At 41.1% G+C, this 19,960-nt stretch overlaps 1 protein-coding gene across 1 annotated transcript; it reads right to left on the bottom strand.

Moving 5' to 3' along the window:
• Positions 1–1,932: 1,932 nt before the first annotated feature.
• Positions 1,933–12,245, bottom strand: LOC116582890 (odorant-binding protein-like). The gene is made up of 7 exons (XM_032330721.1): positions 12,100–12,245; positions 11,497–11,636; positions 7,282–7,352; positions 4,766–4,876; positions 3,648–3,749; positions 3,149–3,201; positions 1,933–2,142 (listed from the first exon to the last, which is right to left on the bottom strand). Exons 1-6 carry the CDS (start codon positions 12,175–12,177, stop codon positions 3,182–3,184), a joined length of 522 nt encoding a protein of 173 aa, XP_032186612.1. The 5' UTR covers positions 12,178–12,245; the 3' UTR covers positions 1,933–2,142; positions 3,149–3,181.
• Between the last annotated feature and the right edge of the window lie 7,715 nt (positions 12,246–19,960).

Below are 19,960 nucleotides of genomic sequence, written 5' to 3'. Positions count from 1 at the left end.
TTTAGGTTATGTTGACCTCATAAAGCGTAGGACAGTTGAATTCCTCTCGTCTATCTGAATGTGAGTCGATATTATCTAAGATGAGTGATCTTCTGTTCTTCGCATGTTTGAAAGGATTTACTACTGACATCTTCTGAACAAGCAGCTTCTTTATGGAAAGTACTATGAGGGCAAATTCAGTTCCCTTAGTAGATGAAGGACTATAGAGATGTTCTTTTTCTTCTTGTGTCAACTTTGGTAACCTATCTTACAAGAAATGTATCTATTCCACCAAAGGTTTTAAAGTGGTGGGGTGTCTGGGAGCCTCAGTTGGCTAAGCATCTGTCTTTGACTCAGGTCATAATACCAGGGTCCTGGGATGTCCGTCTCCCTGCTCAGCGGGGATGCTGCTTCTCCCTCTCCTTATGCTACCTCGCACTGCTTGTACTCTCTGTCTCTCTGTCAAATCAATAAATAAAATATATATTTCTAAAAAAGTGTTAAAGTGGCATAATTTCAATAATAAAAAGTGTTAAAGTGGCATAGTTTCATTAAATTTTCATTAATTTCATTAATTCCTTAATTAATTCATTAATTCACTATTAATGAATATTTGTAATACAAATACTTGTATCTGTAATATTTGTGGTGACAGTCCTCCTTCCCTTGTTAACATCGGTCACACACACACATTTATGAGAGAGAGTAGGCAAAAAAAGTTTTGCAGACTCTGCATTTTCTTCTTGCAAGTTTTCTGTAATTTTTATAACATAATGTGTATGGGAATGTATTATATGCACACAGACACGCAATCATATGTGGGTGTGTGTGTCATATTTCACGATTTTTTAAACCCATTTATGCCACGGTTCACCTTTCAACATCCTTACAAGACTGAAGATGAATTCACAGCATTTCCAGATACACTATGATGATAGGAGTCACAACTCCAAATCCATACCCTCTTTTATTCAAGAATAATAATTCAAACATTTTTAACTTTTTTAAAGATTTTATTTATTTATTTGACAGAGAGAGATCACAGTAGACAGAGAGGCAGGCAGAGAGAGAGAGGAGGAAGCAGGCTTCCCGCTGAGGAGAGAGCCTGATGCAGGGCTCGATCCCAGAACCCTGAGATCATGACCTGATCTGAAGGTAGAGGCTTTAACCCAGAGTCACCCAGGCACCCCTCAAACACTTTTTTTTTTTAATTTTTATTTTCCTGGAGATTGGACTGAATATCTGAACTCTGTATCAACCATTGGACTAAGTTCTGCATCCTGAGAGCTGATCTCTTTGGTAGTGAACCCCTGGATTTTCATAGATAAGTGATCAATGTGTTCTGCCTGTTACAATGGGAATGGCCATCCCTTAGAAATCCCAGGTTATACCACTATTTGAAACACAATGGAATGGCACACTTTAGATCTTCCCAATTGAGCTCTTAGCCTGATTGTTTGTGCAAGCACTACATTGACTCCATGACCCTATGGGTAGACCAGGTCTCAGCCGGTGCCCCATCTTGGATGGCCAGTGATCCTGTTGTAAAGAAATACCAGTTGTTTCCCTCAATGTCATTAGTGATATTGCTGTCATAGTAGGCATTTTCCCTTGATTATGACTCATGGCATCACAGACGGTCCCTGTAAAAGTCTCAGGGACATATGCACATGCTCCTTGTGGTGAATAAGATGCTTCTCGGAAATTTTTTCCTTGACCAGACTACCTCATGCCATTACAGTCAAAATATCGATCAGCATTTCCTCTCTTCCCTGATGGTTTAGATGTTTTTCTCCCTCTCTTTGTCATTCATCTATAGCACATTGAATCCTAATGTAAATTGTCTCTGATGGGATGTTGACCCTATTATAGATGTAATTTCCTGGATAGTTGTATTTAAAGCGGATATTTGTGTTTTTTAAAATTAAGGAAATCTTTGCACAAACACATATGTACAGGATGTATATTTCACCAATTTATTTAATCATTTGACAATTCAGTAACCCCAAACAGCACGTGAACGGTGAGGGAGAGTGATGAAATGGGGAAAGAGAGTATGTTAAGAGAAAAACATGACGTCAAGCAGAATCAAGCAAGGCTTTCTTCATACTGTTGATCCTGATTCCATGCAGAAAAGGATGTGTCCGCTTCTCAGTCACGTGGCTACAGGAGAAGAAAACAGGACAGAAGGTTGAGTTGACTGGACTGTGTGATAGCCTGACTGGGGTGAGCCTCAGGGAGTATAATGTCAAGGGTTGGGAGAGCTTTCAGTTAACCCAGCGCACAAGTTTCACGGGGAATGTCAGACTCTCCATCTCTATAGTATGGGAGGACCCACTGGGATTTTTCCATGCATGTACATAGGATGGGGCCTTTCATGATTAGGATCCCTATAATATGGAAGGGGCCACTGGAATTTTTCCATGTGTGTACATAGAATGAGACCTTTCATGATTAGGATCCCTTTCAGGACTTTGATAATTTCAGAATTCATGTTCACCGGCCCTACCCATCCAAAAGGATTTTACAGGATCTTTGATGGAGTTACTCTCTGCTCTTCTAATTCTAAAAGCTTTATGGCTTAAAGATGTTGTATTCAGCCTGGAAGCTAATGTCTCTATTTGCTCTTTTTCCCTCTGTTTCTTCCCCAAAACAGCGACAAAAGGTACATTTCAGCCTACACCAGCATCTTGCATTGATGCTCATCTTACTATAGAAAGTTCAAAAATCACCCTTTAAGGGAATCTCCTTCTGCAGGAGAACACACCTGGGAGGCATGTATCATGTAGTGTTTTGGGGGAGTTTCCAACGTGGCAATTACAATGATGTGAAAGCATACCTGTTGTGTGTAGGAGTGTGCAGAAGGAAGAGAAACTTGTATAGACAACCCTCAACTGAGACTGAATGAAAAACCCATTGTTTTTCCAATCATCCCTGCCGACTTCTGCCATCTCCTGCTCCTCTCGGAAGAACTGTCATTGCTATGATTCTTGCATGATAAGCCTTTGTCACCAACACTGCTTTTTAGCATGAATGCACTAGGATGTGATATTTGCAATTTCAGTAGGACTCGGGGTAAACACAATAACCTCATAAAAAAGCTCTCTACTGACATAATTATTGGGCTAGTTGACATAGAAACCCTCACAACAGAGTCATGCTTACTTACAATATTTAGAAGGAGTTGGCATCACTGGTTTTGTTAAATAGTGGGACAGTCGTCTAGGGACAAAACAAATACAAAAAGTGAAAAAAAAGGACCAACCAATCATCAGCATTTCCCAATATTTGTAAGGATTTCTTCTTCTTCTTCTTTTTTTTTTTTTAATTTGAATTTGAAAAATATTTTATTTGTATGAGCAAGAGTGAGAGTGAGTGGGGACAGGAGCACAGAGGGTGTGGAGTCTGATGCATGGAGTTAAAAGTTTTAAATTAAAATTAAAACTAAAATCATGACCTGAGCTGAAATCAAGAGTCGGACACTTAACCAACCTCGCTACCTGGGTGCCCCATGATTTCTTCTTTTAAAGGAAGGGCTTTATAAAAGATAATTCGTGGAAGAGAAAATACAAAAAAAAAAAAATCTGTTTTCTTGCAACTTATTTACATATCAGGTAAGGAATATATATATATATATATATATATATATATATATCACATCACATTACCGGTACCGACGAGCTTTAAAATATTTTCTTCCGGAATATTCCTTTGTCTAACCAACTCCTTGAATTTCTCGAAGTCTTCCTCATTGACTTGATTTGCTCTGCCTGAAAATCACAATGCATAAAGCAGAAATTGCCCGTTAGAACCCCTAGGGATTTTTGAACACAGAAAGAGAAGCACAAAGGGGGAAATCTAGTCTTTCACTGAGTCTCAGACGATTACCATTGACCTTGTCTCAATGTCAGCTGTCCGACTTAGGTGCATAGGAGCCATTAAACCCTCCATGATTGCATGGCCATGAGCTGTCCAGGACTGCAGGACCCCAGGGACACATCAGGAACTCCATGAATCTTGGACCCAACCCATCAAGAACATCCAATCTATGGCGTGTCTGCCTTTGCCTCAGAATCTGTGTCTGACATGCACGTCAGGTTCTGGACCCAAACTACAAGGGTGATTCTCACCTTCCAGACAAATAACATCCCCATGGCACGTAGGCTCAGAGACGGCTTGTTTCGTTTTGTTTTGTTTTTTGTTTTTTGTTTTTGTTTTTGTTTTTGTTTCAATTTAAACCACAGTACTCCAATGCCTTTTTCCAGATCGAAACCCAGGATCCCAGAAACTCTAGCACCCATCTCCACACACTTGTGTGTTATTCAGGGATTGAAATAGTCCGTGTTGGCAACAACAATGCATTAGAAAGACAAAATAGAATGAAGTTTTATTTTGAAAGCCTCTGTCCCGAGGCTGGTCAGTGGATTTGGAAAAAGAAAAAAAAAAAGGTTGTAAATTGAAGGATTGGGGTCAGCGTGAAGAAAGCTGAGGTTTGAAATTAGTTGACCTGCTATGAAACTATTTCTAATGAAACTCAGCTTTGTTTTGTTTTTAATTTTCCATTTTAACAAATGGGAGTGATTTTTAAAGACCTCCATCTTCTCCTGACTTTTGTTGACACCTTTCTTTTTTGAATCATTCCAGGATCCTTGACACAATGCGCATGAAGACTCTGGCCTGGTTGGCAGAATCATGAAGCGTGTCCCAAAGTACTGATTTTCTCTGTGAAAATGCTGACAGTCGAGACATGATATGGCCAGGACCACCGCCAGGATGCCATACGTACCAACCAATAAAACGAGATCTGTGGTGCGTCCTTCCTCGTCTACGTTGATATCATAGCCCAGCATAACGTTTGGGGTTATCCTGACAACTTGGAAATCGTTGGTCCCCTCATCTGTGAGGGAGAAAAAAATATATATATATATGTAAAACTTGTATAAACTTATATAAAATTTATATATGTCTATAAAGACTCGCCTTTGTTAATTTATGGTAGATTGGCTTTACCGTGACGTCGTTGGCGTATGGGTAACGACATTCTCGTACCAGACTCTGTGTCCCCTTGGCGGTGTAGTATAAACATTAACGTTGCTTATGACAATGAAAACAAGGAGGGTAGGGAACACTTTTCCTTAGTGCCACCTTCTTCGGCAATGAAACATTTCACACCTCCCAGGGTTACTAAAATAGTCCCTAAAATGGTTGCCATGACACCCACGTGTCTTCAAACAACATGTGTTGGGATTACATGGCATATTATCATATACAAGTTTGAAATCTTTTCATATGGGCCATATCCCAGCAATGGAGTTGACCTGTCTTTAGACCAGCTGCCATTCAAAACCATGCATAACTGTATGCTGAGTGTCTAGTCTGCATGGGGCAACCCTCCGGGCCTTTGGTTAACACCAAAGTCTGCATTCACAATTCCCCTTAATCTAGGTGTATTGGTGAACACATTGAAAACTTCCACAAATGCACCCATTTTTATGACTATTGGTTATACTGTGAACACATCATGGGTGGGGACAATCTCAACATTCGGTTCAGATCCCGCAAGCACGGGGCACCTTCCTCTCTGGCTGTTCCCATCCATCCTGCCATGTTTCTAAGAAAAAGAAAACACCACCGACCCACACGTCATGTCTTCACCAAACCTTCCCACAAGCATTCTCTGTTCCCACCACAGAATACATAACACCTTACTTGAACCACTGCTCCAGATTTTACCTGTAACTCTGCCGGTTTGTGTGTCCCACTAAACTAGCGTTAGTCTACCACGGCGAAAGACCAAGGAGCCCCAGACGGAACTTGACCGTCTCCCGGACAAGTCTCTGAGCCTTGCCCAAGCCTACTCTAGCTCTATGAGTCTTGGGTTATGTGGAAAGAATTTAAATATGGTTTTGTGCATCTCTATAAAGATTTTCGGTAACCACTTGCTGGGATGACGATGTCCTGAAGGAGGGCTTTGCAGGAAACCTCACTAAGTTGGTTTATAAAGGGAACGCAGGTCATGGAAGTGGTGGGATTAAATACATCAAGGCCACCACTAGTTTGGTCCCTTGGTTTCTCCAGAACAGAGCTGGGTAGGTTACAAATCCTAGTTCCCAAAGTCAGCTCAAAGTAAGTCGAGCTCATGGTCTTTCTCTCCTGCCTTAAATTGCCGTGCCCAAATCCCATTAAAAAGGGCTACAGAAATGCAGAAAATAATAAAAAAGGGTGATAGAGTACATCAATGGCACAAGAAAACAGAAAGATCATCTACAAGTAAGAGAAATGAAATCATAATTTAAAAAAAAATCTCCTGGTAATATAAAAGTGGCAGAAGGACAGGCATATAATTGACTTTATTTTCGTATCTTCTACTTAACTACATACTCATTGTGCTGTTTCTTATCACAGACAAGGGCTGTAACCACAGATTTACACATTTACATTTTCATATGATAGTTAGACATGAGGCCACTTAAAATTTGGAACGTTGTTTAGGGTCATTAGAAAGCGCTTAGTGATGTGATTCTAAACCGACATCCACATGGCTTTCGACAGAAGCTGAGCTTATGAAGAAATGTGCCTGGTGTTGGAAATAACTCTGATTCCCTTGGATTTTAAGTTAATCGCCGGCTCATGGAACGGTGTGTAAGAGGCTTTAAGACAATTTTTTAAAAAATGTATTCCAAGAATTCAAATAAAACCTTTATGAATCCCTCAAAAAAAAAAAAAATGTATTCCATTGGGGCACCTGGGTGGCTCAGAGGGTTAAAGCCTACGCCTTTGGCTCAGGTCATGATCTCAGGGTCCTGGGATCGAGCCCCGCATTGGGCTCTCTGCTCGGTGGGGATCCTGCTTCCTCCTCTCTCTCTGCCTGCCTCTCTGCCTACTTGTGATCTCTCTCGGTCAAATAACTAAATAAAATCTGTGAAAATAAAATAAAATGTATTCCCTTACAGCAAAATGACATCAATACGTAAGCTCAGGATAGACCCATTAGACTGAGTTCCTAAGGTTGTTTTACCTTATCTGGCAACATTTTCATGCAGTTGACAACCTTAGGAAACAAACCATCTAAACATGGTCTGACCACTCCCTTAATAATACTCATAATTGGAAGGAGTCACCTATGTCCTATGATCGAACTGTCTGTGCATGACAAAATAAAGTGCTCGGAAAATTTAGGGATATTGTGCCCGGTCATACTTCTGATCGTTCATCAAAGTAGAATTCAGGCATACAGAGTTCCGGAAAGAAGTTGAGGTGAAGAATTCAATCTTAAAATATCAGGAAACCGATGATACTTACAATCGACACGGATCATTTTGTTGAGTCCTACCGTTCCCGTGATTGATTTTTCTTGGCATTCTCCATTCTGCCTAAAAATCAAAAATGTCTTTAAGTGGGTGGGCGAAAACCATGAAACCCTGGTCTGTAATGAACATCTTCGTTCTTTGGGCCGCAGAAAACCCTATTTGAGGTGTCCCGTCAGTGCCTATGAACCATGGTAAACAACGTGGCCTTCGGAAGAGAAATAGGTGTCCCACCATCAAGGGTCACCTGGCAAGGATGTCTTTGTCTACACATGGCATCAGACTAGTAGTTTTAACGACAGGAGATACAAAACACGTCGTATTTAAAGCCAGTTAAACATGAAGACATATGAGGGAGCCCCCGGGGGGCTCAAATGGTTTAGCATCTGCCTTTGGCTCAGATCATGATCCTGGGGTCCCGGGATTGAGTCTCATCGGGCTCCCTGCTCAGCAGGGCGTCTGCTGCTCCCTTTCCCTCTGACCCTCCTCCTCACCTGTGCTTTCTCTATCTAAAATAAGTAAGTAAATAAATAAATAATAAAAAAACATAAAAAATCCAAAATACTGGAAAGTTGATAAAATATTAGAAAATAATAAACATTTTCTGGTAACAAAGAGAAATAGCTCTCAAGACATGCCTTAGCCATTCTCACAACACAGGGAAAGATTTCTTACTCAATATAAAAAACAAAAAAAATCCCCCAAAAAAGAACAAAGAAATATGGGCTTAATTTAATCGGAACCACAAACTTCCATTAAAAAAAAAAAAAAACAAAAACTAAGAAAACGAAACACCGAACAACATATATATATATAAACACATTGCACACACACACCCACAGACACACACAAGCCCACATGATACACGTATGTGATATGTGGAAAGTAAATGCATATTCGAAACAATCGTCATCTATGTGTCCCATATATAGCAAAAGAGTCTGTGTGTCTCTGTGACCAAAAAATGTGTATTTGGAAAAATAGGAACAATGCATACAGCACAAATAATTAAACAGGAAAGAGTCCGACTAAAATGAAGCAATGTGTTGAACAGATAAGTCACAAAAGAGGGGCCCCAGGAAGCCGTGGTCCCCACTTTGAGTCATTAGGGACATGCAAAGTAAAAGCCACTTCCCGTTTGCCCGGGATGGATAAAACCACAGACCGAGTCAGCCCCGAGGTTTAGAAAGAACAGGTTACCGTGGACCATCTCATGTCTTGCTGGCCATAATCCCAACAGTGCTGTCTCTTGGAAAACAATTTGAATTTCCTGCCCTTAGAGATGCTGAGGTCTCCCACGGACGACTATGATGCCACCATGTCACAGTCCCCAGGAGAACAGCAAATAATATGTCCACGCAAACACGTGGCAGAGCGATCCTTATCAAAGCTGTCCACAATACCCACCACATGCAGACCTTATCCTATACCTGGAAAACATGCCCGCTGTTTTGGACACAAAGTACTTTAACTCGGCAGTGACAAAAGAGACTAATTGTTCTGAAAACCCTGTGCCTACATGGGTAAAGCTTTATGGGGGCTGAGAAAAGCCGGAGGAGACGCACTGTGTGCGATTCCCCTGTGTTATGGTCTGGAACAGAGGAGCAAAGCTTGTCAGAAAAGTTCTCCAAGGGGCCACACGGGCAGACACTGGGAGAGAAGCAGACTTTCGGTGGTGATGGAAAGGTCCCGTACCTTGACTAGCAATGACAAACGGTCGTACACGTGTGTGAAAACTCACCCACTATGCCTTCACGTGCACGCCTGCGATCTCACGTGCATGACATTTCTGTAGACTTGACTGCAGAACGAGGGGCCCCAAGTAAAGTCAAAGAAATGCAGACGGACACAAAAGTATAAAAATGACCCCAAAACATCATAGGGGATTCTTTAAAAAAAATATGGAGGAGCTCCTGGGTGGCTCAGGGGGTTAAGCCTCTGCCTTCAGCTCAGGTCATGATCTCAGGGTCCTGGGATGGAGCCCCACATCGGGGCTCTCTGCTCAGTGGGAAGCCTGCTTCCCCCCCAACTCTCTCTGCCTGCCTCTCTGCCTACTTGCAATCTCTCTCTGTCCAATAAATAAATAAAAATATTTAAAAATATTTTTAAAAACATGGAAAACTGACAGGTATAGTTATTAGCTTATGATGTCTGCGTAATTTCATTATATGTATATATAACATCTAAGCAACAGTATCGTAGATTATACATAATCAATTCCATATCTATCAGAATAGGATTTGTGTGTCATTTGATTATGTGTATATATAAAACACATAATCAACCACATCGTAGAGTGTATGTAATCAGTTATATAATTAATTATATAGCAGTTGTATTTATCAACTATATATCAATTATATAATTATATAACTGCATAGCATTATATATACTATAATTATTGTGTATTATATGTAGCAGTTTATCCATGACTAAGATCAGAAAGCATTCCAGTACTATTAATGGAATGCTTACACTACTGCTGGCATACATATATAAAATAATTATATATTACCATGTATAGATTATGCATTTTATATATTAGAATCATATTATAATAATTGTTATTATATATTATAATTTATTATATATTAAAATTATTATGTATTATTACACATTATAATTGTAAAACACGTTTATAATTATCAAACATGTTCATTCGTGATATTTGTACATCAATTATCTCAATTATATTTGTATATATAAAATATATATATATTTGTATTATACATTATTATGTAATAATATACATTACATATCATGTATTATATATAATATCATTTATATATCATATATTTATATAACATATCATTATATATTATAATTGTATCATATATTATATATTATGAATATTATATTATATATTATGTATATATTATGTATTATATATTATTATATATTATAATTGCAAACAACATTTATAATTATCTAACATGTTCACTTGTGATATTTCCATACCCTTTACACCAATTCAATTTGTATATGTATAAACCCATCTCTCCGAACGTAACCCTCTTATTTTACTTTCTCAACGCTCATCTTTTTTTTGGTTTTTGTTCTTCAGCACCTGTGCCTGTGTGTGGAAACTAGAGAGACAGGTCCTCACTCAGTTTCTTATAAGGCACGATTTTTGACGCATGTTCTGAACCCCTTTATCCTTGGAAGAATCACCCTCCCCTCTAGGCCCCTTCCAATTTCTCCCCGATTCTTAACAGATGAACGCATCTCTCTCCTCATTTTCAGTCCTGGGCTCCTGTGTGTTCTCCAGCCAGGACCTTGCCGGGTATCTCTAAGCCTCGTACTATTTCCTTTACATCTCCCTCAAGGCCCCGTTTGCATAGTTCTGTCACTTTTCTTGCACTGCCAACTTTCCGGACTATGAAGCCATCATCCGTTCCCAGTGCAGTTCTCCCTGGATCGGAAGGACTGCAAACAGTAAAGATTAACAATTCCCTTTCCACGTGCCCTGCAAACATCGGTTTCAACCTTACACACAGTGGTTCTGTCTGCATGATTTTGTGCTTTGGGATGCCCTATATTTCTTTTAAATAATTCCTCCTGCTTCCTTCCTTCAGTTTAAAGCCCTTTCTGTTTATCCGTGTGCCAACACGTGTCCTGTTTCTTCCTCCTTTGTTGGAAAATTCCCAGTTCCATCTTCAAAGGCATCCTACACATACCCTGTTTCTTGTGACCTTTCATAGAACACCCCCCAACCCCCACCGTACAATCACGGACCATTTTCGGAGGGTCTCTTTCCACCTAGACTTTACCCTTACAATAGAATTTCATTATAGTATTCTTAGGCGTTTAGAGATCTGGATCAGACTCTATTTTACCAGTGAAGGTAAAAAAATAAATAAATAAATAAAAAATTCTCATCTTCTCTTAGTCTTTTGAGTTCTTAGTAAAATGCCTATCCTATAGTGGGCATTTCATAAATAATAGTTGAAGTAGCAAAGGCTTTGGTGAAGGTCACAATTTGATGATGTTCAAAATGTGCTACTTGTGAGATCTGCAAGGTAGAGAATGATAGAGCCAGTGGCAGGAACCCTACAGTCCCAGAAGCTCCCTGAAGACTATCTCCTTAAATCAAGAAGGCTGTGCTCAATTTATAAGGAACTGAGACTTCAAGGCCATGCAGATACTACATTGCAAACATGGAGCTCAGATGCATTAACAGGTGTGTTTGCTCTGTGTGATTTTTACTTACTTGATAAAAAAATTGAATAAGATTTTCCTTCTTGGCATGTCCACATCAATACGTCTCATATAACCCCTGAATGGGCTGTTTTCACTGAGCTTCTCAATGTTGCTAGCTGCCATGTACATCGTCTGCCATTGTCCTGCAAGCTAAAGGCAAAGTTCCTATCAGTAACTTTATTCAATTTCTTTTTATTTTCTCCAACATCATTCCATATGGTTATGCCTTGTCTTTTGCATCAGCACAGAACTAACTTTTTGAAGGATTTATAAACTACTGGAAAAAGCCAAGTCTGCAACAAATCAACACATTTGACATAGTCCTAAAATAGCATATCCATTCTTACCCAATGCAAGACCTCCACCCTGATAGCTCATGGGCTGTTGCATGTCCTCTTTTACAAGTACACTAGAGATGTATAAAGGGCCAGTTAGTAGACTCTAGGAGACACGTACAGTAGACATGTGTAAGAAGCCTATTTACAGAGGAGTTCTCAGTTTCCAGGTAGATGGCTAACCCTGACACACATCAATTAGATAGACATAGGAAAACCCCCCAAAACACGCACATACACATAAAGACCTCTTTGTCAGATCACCCAGTTCCTGGTACCTGTGTCAATTCATTAAGTAAGGGTAGCTGGGCGTCGCAAACCGCAACCAGGACAAGAGACAACAGTAAGATCTTCATGTCTCCAGCACGTCTTGGTTCCTCCTCTGAAGAAGCTCTGAGTAGATTGCCGGTTGCTAAGATTCTGAATTCTCATTGCTTTATATAGCACATGTCTGTGGATGTGGCAATGTTTGTCTATTTGTCATTCTTTTCAAGGGAGCGTTGTGTAACACTGACAACATCCTGGTTGGCGGTGATGTATCCCAAAGACCTATGAGATCTGGGGCAAGTTGCTCATTTCTTCCTCGACTCTGGAAAAGACATTCAGAAGCTCAGTTGGCCTGTACCATTGTTTGGATCAAGCCTGTATATCTCATGTAATGTGGATACTCCCTCATTCATTCTTGGGGAAAAGAAATGTCCCCTTCCCTCTTTGTTGGATACGTTGCAAGGAGATCACCTTCCTGCCCCAGCACAAGTGTTCCCTGTTTCTTGTGAAAAGATGGAAGAATGGACGTGGGGGCTTTGCCACAAACCAACTCATAAATGCAAATGCCAACATGCAGGTTGGGAGACATCTGGTCTTCCTTTTTTCCCAGCAAGCTGAGGGTGAAACCACTTTGAGGCTCTTCACAGACAAAGCTGGACACAGTCATGAGCATGTCTGTCCCTCTGAGCTTATTATGAATATCAGATAATTATATACCTATGGAAAGCTCATAGGAGAGTGTTTAGCTTGGAGAAAATAGGTCTTAAATTGTTATTAATATCTTTGAAGAAAACCAGTGAACCAGTCAATCAAATAAGAGTCTTTTAGGAAGCTGCTACCATCATCGGTTTGTTCAACATTAAATGAACTTGCCACTCATCTTTACAGGCTAATAAAGTGAAGCAAGAAAACAGGTATCTTGCGATTCTTTTGCTCACATCTGGTCAATTATGAAATAGAATAAGGGGGCTGTGGGATAAGAACAGAGAGACTGGAATGCCTAGAATAAATGAGTATCTTTTTAAATATGATAAGACCAGGGTAAACAAGGTCTAAAACACAGGCAGTGGCACTAATCCCTCATGAAAGGTTGGCTTGTGTCCTCTTCCAAACTCATGTGTTGATGCCCTATCTGCCAGACCCCCAGAATGGGATATACTTTGGAAATAAGGTCACTGTGACAATGTAGTTGGCTATAGTTAGTTCAGAGTAGGTCATGGTGGACAAGGGTGGGCCCCTAATCCAATATGGTTGGTGTCTTTCTATAAAGGGAAAATTTGGATGCACGTGCACACAGAAAAGGTAGGGTGATGCTGTCACAAAGCAGCAACCTTCCACCGGCAAGAAGAGAGATAGAGCAGACCCTCGTCTAGAGACTTCATGGAGACTACAGCCCTGCCCACATCCCATCTCACACTTCTGGCCACCTTATCTCCAAGATAATACATCTCTCTTGCTCTAAGCCACCCATTTTGATTGATTCTTTGACGGGTTGATTGATTCTACAGTATCCCTAAGAAACTCCTATGCATTCGGGATTTGATATCAACTATGACTTGGGCCACATAGCTAAGGTCCTTGCCACGTCCTTCCACCTCTGCCTGAGCCCACTGAACTGATGGAAGACCCTCTTTTCTCTGAGGCTAAGAACTCAATAGGGCATGAGAGCTCTAGTTCTCATGCCAGCTTCTTGGAAGTTGTCAGGAGACCACGTCTACAAATGAAGAAGCACCTTCAGCCAAATAAAGGACAAGACAAGCAATGGATTTTCCTTGTTTTTTTAGTTTTCCTCACATTTTTTTTTAATTGACATGGGAAACAGTGACAGGTTAAAATTATTGACTTGATTTATTCTTTTGGAGCAACCATGTGGTCTCCATATTCTTGGGAGGTCTTACTTCCTCCAGAGATCAGTTTATGCTCTAGGCACAGGACAGTCTGTTCACTCTTGATTTCACAAGTTCTTTTCTTGATTTGAAATATACTTTGTGTTCTCTTACGAAACACAACAAAGACAACTGCTAAGAAACTTCCTTGCCAGAAGAGTGTGATTAATTACCCATGGGATGGACTCAAAAGACTCTGTTTAAGACAGTCATTCCTTCGGACTGATTGTCTCTCATTGAGAGAGACAAAGCCAAACATTGGCTTTGACGTTTTGTCACCTTTTGATGAAGGTGTCTCAGACTCCCACTTTACCAGCTGGCCTTTTGCTCCCTTTGAAGGTCTAAAAGTGGCCAGTTTGGGTCATTGAATTGGATTCTTTCATCTGTCTCTCTCTGCTTTTGGAGGCATTGTTACTTTTCTGTGTTTTGTCTTCCCCCCCCGTGGATCGTCCCATAGCACTTGCCTCTTGGCATGAAAAGGAAGTCAGTCATTTCTGTATCCGGCAATGTTCTGTCCAACTCCATCCATTTTGAACATTATGAGATGGATACAACTCTGTCTTTAGTCAACATGGAGATTGAGTTTAATATTTGAATGAATGTTGTTCTCGGTGGTTCCTTCAAAATACACTTCACTTCCTGTCAACATGCCCTTTGGGTCCTAATTATATAAATTTCCTAGTATATTCACTCAGTGCACACTGAAGTACAGTAGGGGACATGGAAGGCTCAATTATTAATATTCAAAGGATTCCATATCTCACTTCTGCAAACCCCTGGACTGTTTTAGACATCTGAGACAACTCTTCAAACCACAAGGCATGCCCCACACCCTGCCCTCCCACACGTTCTATGCTTTCTAATTCTCGCATTTCTTTCCATATCCATCAAGACTCTGGTCTTCTAGAGTCTTTGGTTATCCATTTCTTTGGATACCCATCAAGACTGTGGCAATCAATTCAATATTCTTATCTTTTTTTAGGTTTATCTTTCAGAGCGTACGTCTCTTCTGTTTGCCTTTTGCCTTTTCTTATCTAATGTATTCATGGGTAAAAGATTAAACACACACCTGTCTACTCTGTCCTGAAAGGCTGACACAGCATAACCCTTAGCCAAATCCCTTAGCTTACTGGCCTTACTTCACACAAAGGACAGGAAAAGGTGAACGTCTAAAAGATACCTTGATTTCTCTACATATCATCTCACTTTTCATACAAAAGTCTTGATGTGAGTTCCCTGTGGATTCCCCACCAGCACCCAGGTGTTCAAAATCAGAAGGATGATCATTACTCACATTTTTTGAGATCTGAACTCAGTGCATTTAGGTGACCAGCTCATCTCACTTTTCCTGGGAGTGTATTGCTGGGTTTCACACTGGCACTCTTACATCCCAGGAAAACCCGCAGTGCCAAGCCAATGAGGACAATCGATTTCCCTGAGAATGGTGATTAACCACTGGGAATTCCAAACCTTCCCACAGAGATCCTGGGTCACTTGATCTGCGGCATGGCTTTCTAACCTGTGTGTTTAAGCAGTTCATGGCAGTAGCGAAAGAGCCATTTTTTTCTTGCCAAGTCTGCAAAGCACTCTGTAATTTCCCCTTGCCAACCCCAAGCTTGTCTACACACCTCCTACAAGTCTACCATCCCCTCCTCAAAAACATACACGGGCACCTGAATGACTCTGAAAGTTGGCCAGCAATCCTTGAGTCTAAATGCCACTGTCACCGGACAACCGTTGTCAAACTTAAGTGCTTCAAGATTTTACTACCTTCTCCTCACAGTCTCTGTCCTTAAACAGGAGTGTCAGCTCCAGCTATGTTTTTGTGTTATGCTCTTGTGCTGAAGCTCCGGCGCCCAAAATTTCCTGGTGCATGTCAGAGGAGGTAGGCTTGACAGGTAAAATACAGGCTGCCTCGTTAAATTTGAAGTTCATGTATAGGGTGGACATAGTTATGCTGGAAAGAGAAAGCTGTGTTGTTGATCTCAAACTCAAATGTAACTGCCCATGTGCATTTCTGTTCACTGATTCTGGCTCATGGGCTTATGGAAGCTGACAAGTCCCTAGAGGCCCAGTCAGAATGCTGGAGATGCAGGAGAGCCAATGGTGTAAATCCCAGTCCAAGGGCACAGGAGCTGTGTCCCCGTTTGATGCCAGGAAGAGAGAGAGCAAATTTTCTGCCTTTCGTCGATCTGGTCTGTAGATCCGATCTCGATCTGTACAGCTTCTAGATCTAGTGGAACTGCAGATCTGGTCTTGGACATTATGTGCATGTAGACCTTGCACATTCAAGAATGTCATTTTCTTTTCATCCACTTCGAAGGACTTTTTTTTTTCTCTTGGATTGGCATGTGCTAGAGAAAATGCAAGTGATGAGTCACTACTTGCATTCCCACATTCCTCTCATTCACAGACGGGGTAAACTTCAGATCTCCAAACGCAGACAGCAAACAGCCAAACACACATCGGCCCCTTTGCTCATGCCCTTTCCTCTTCAGAAATTGTCTCCTCTCTCTGCCTCTTGTAAGCCCACTTAGCCATAGAAAATCCCCCAAATCCATCTATGCAGAGATGGGAAAAAGAATCCATAAACCTCCTGTGACACATCGGATGGTCGTTCTAACTCCAGGACACACACGTAGAAGACAGTCGTCGTAAGAATGGGTGGTTGGTAGGACTGGAATAGATCTCTCACGCTTCCCGCAAATGTCTGAGGTGGCAGCTTCCTGCCTGAAGGAAAGGCACTATAGTGTCTTCCATACTTTTGTGCATTTGCTTTAATTTGACTAACTTCAATTTGCTTCTCAGTTCTTCATTTTAGTTTTAGGGGGTGCATTTATTTCACCAAATGATGGGTATTGGCTTTCTGGGGTGATATCGCACTGAGTGTCGCTCTTCATTGCAATATATTGTCTATAAACTGTGTATTTTTTCTTTTCCCTCCTTCCCCCCGGAGGAACGGTTCAACATTATCTTAATCTCACGTTTGAAGGAAAACCCTCGATCAGCACAAATAAATCCCAGTGGAAATGTGTGAAGGCTCCTTTTCAAAGCCTTCCTAGCAGGATATACAGGTACACTCAGGAATAACACCTTTCCAAATGGTAGCCATGTATCCGCGGTGTTAGGAGACAAGCCCGTTATCTTTTGGAAGAATGGGTGTCTCCAAGTTTTTTTAAATTAACTATTAGTAAGTCTAGTGGAGAGCAATGTCGTCATTTATCCCCATGTATGCTGACCTCCCCAAAAAAGTGTATTTGCACAAGTGCTTAGAGCAAATATTTGCTGTGCCACCAGTAGGTCTCTGTTGAGCTCAGACCAGGTGAAGGCCATTGTGGTTGGTCTGTAGCAGACAAAACAGGAAATCACACAGGTATGATTCCCAGAGTTTCTGTTACCATGAGGGGAAACAGGAAATAAATAAATCCTCAATGGACACCATTACAAGTATTGATGCACGTGGAAACATAACATAGGAAGCCAGCCAGGGAGTGGTAGAGGAGCATTTAAGCAGAGATCCAAAGAGAGGAGAAAAAGACAGTCATGCAGTTATCTGAGTAAAACGATTCCAGAAGGGAGGACTAGTGACTCCATTGTTCTTTTAAATAGGAATTTTGGTAAAATATACAGAACTTACAAGTTACCATCCTAATCACTTTTAAAGAGTTCATTTATTTATTTAACAGACAGAGATCACAAGTAGGCAGAGAGGCAGGCAGAGAGGGCGGAGTGGGGCAAGCAGGCTCCCTGCTCAGCAGACAGCCCGACGCAGGACTCGATCCAGGACCCTAAGATCTTGACCCGAGCTGAAGGCAGAGGCTTAACCCACTGAGACACCCAGATGCCCCCATCCTAATGATCTTTAAGCATACCGTTCAGTAATGAGAAGTACACTCCCATTGTTATGCAACTACCTCCACAATTCTTGTCATCTTGCAAAACTGAAACTCTGTCCCCATTAAACACCAACTGCCCATGACCCTCCCCCAACCCCTCACACCCACTGTTCTTTCTGTGTCTCTGAAATTGCCTGCTTCAGGAAATTTCCTCATGGATGTGGAAGCATACGGGATCCATCCTTCTGTGTCTGCCTGATTCCACTGAGCACAATTACAAGTGTTCTAGCGGGTGTCAGAATAGTCTTCCTTTTTGATGGCTGAGTAATATTCCATCAGATGATCCACATCTTGCTAATCCATTCATCCATTGATGGATACCTTTTGGCTGTTGTGAATGAAAGTACTATGAACAAAATGAAACACAAAGAGGCCAAAGAACGGGAATGTGATAGAGAAAAAAGGGGATAAAAGAGGTATTGTTTAAAGTTGAACATGTAGTTTATGATCTACTAGAAAAAGAAGGAGTCTCAAAGCTAACAGGTCATAACTTTCCAACACTGAAGGGAGACATTATGCTAGACACTCAGAAAGCACTACCCAGCCCTAGGAGGACAAACAAAAAGAAATCCACAGAGACCTCCCTGAGCAAAATCCACAAACCAGACACCAAGTGTGCAAAACAGTAGATTGCTTTGAGAGAAGGAATTAACAGGATGAACCGCCAAATCCTCTACAGACACAGTGAAAGTCATGGTCTAGTAAAGTGTTCCACTGTTGAACTGTCCTACCCAATTGAAAGAGAAATAAAGATCTTTTCAGGCAGCCCAAACCCAAGAGAATCTGTCAACTGTGTGCCCGTTCTTAGAGAAATGGAGGCACAGCAGTGTATCCCAGATCAAAGTTTGCTGGTGGACGGAGGTGCCTGGGTGGCTCAGTCAGTTCCGTGTCCAACTCTTGGGTTTCAGCTTGGTCTGAACTCTTGGTCATGATCTCGGGGTGATGTGATTGAGGCCTGTTGTTGGGCTCCATGCTCAGTACAGAGTCTGCTTGTTCCTCTCCCTTGGTTCCTCCCTCCCCACCCCCACTCACAGTCTCTCTCTCTCTCTCTCTCTCTCTCTCTCTAGCAAAATAAATAAAATCTTTAAAAATAGAAGGATTAATAACAGTCTGTATATCACAGAGAAACAGCCCAAGACTGGAAAACAGTCAAAGACGAAAAACATCAGGAAGGGGTAACCATTCCAAAAGTAACTGCGATCAACACTAACTCCTAAAGTCACCGCAGCACACATTGACAAGTTGCACGCGTCCACAACTAGAACAGGGAAGTTTTCCACACTTGTTTCAGCACAGAGGCGACTTAACTAACATGTCGCTAGAAATAGAGAAAACCTGGAAAACAAAATCCATCAAATCGAATGAATTAATGTATCTAAAACATTGGGCAGGACCGTGCAAGCGCTCTCATGCTTCGAAAGGCAAACCAGGACTTTTCACCTGTTTCAACCAAAGGGACGTTGGAAGACGTGTGAACGAGTCAAGTCATACAGATTATTATGTGGTTGAGGGTTGTCTCATAGCTGAGAAGGGCATTAGAAAATGTGCATACACTTGGAATTTGGAAACATGTGTTTAAAAAAATGCATCCAAGAAAAACAACATGGATATCTGAAAATATTTTGAACTTAATGGAAAGCTAGAAATGAAACCCTGGTCTAAATGCATCACACATTTCTTTTTAGATTCCTTAACCACCCTTGGGAGCCGGTGGACTAATTACCTCCAAAGTGACAGGTGAAGAAGAAATGCATAGAAACTTTAGGTCCCTTGATCAAACACAGCTCTCACGTTGGGGAAAGATGTACATAAAGCCATCATAAAAAATAATTTGGGGCCATTCCTAAGCCACTTTAACAATAACTGGCTGTAATTTCCTAGGGCTTTGCTTTATATCTGTGAAATCAGGTTCACACAGGAGACCTGTGGAACCACTTTGGAAATCCTGGCCTTCATCCTAGAGTTAAAGTTACCCATGCATTTTGACTGGGGAAATCCCATGGTTCGACTTAAACTTTAACAAACGTTTGTAAATGATTTCTTGGCAGTTGCTGGGTCGGGGTTCCAGGGAGACCACTCTGCCGTCTTGT

The sequence above is a fragment of the Mustela erminea genome, chromosome X (genome assembly GCF_009829155.1).
Source record: "Mustela erminea isolate mMusErm1 chromosome X, mMusErm1.Pri, whole genome shotgun sequence".
Taxonomy (NCBI): Eukaryota; Metazoa; Chordata; class Mammalia; order Carnivora; family Mustelidae; genus Mustela; species Mustela erminea.
This window is presented reverse-complemented; position numbering and strand designations above follow the sequence as displayed.

Coding starts and splice junctions, on each gene's coding strand:
- LOC116582890 (XM_032330721.1), bottom strand. CDS start 12,177: ATGAAGATCTTACTGTTGTCTCTTGTCCTGGTTGCGGTTTGCGACGCC. Junction 11,637..12,099: donor TACTTAATGAATTGACACAG/GTACCAGGAACT, acceptor CTTTGCCTTTAG/CTTGCAGGACAATGGCAGAC. Junction 3,750..4,765: donor AGATCTCGTTTTATTGGTTG/GTACGTATGGCA, acceptor TGTGATTTTCAG/GCAGAGCAAATCAAGTCAAT.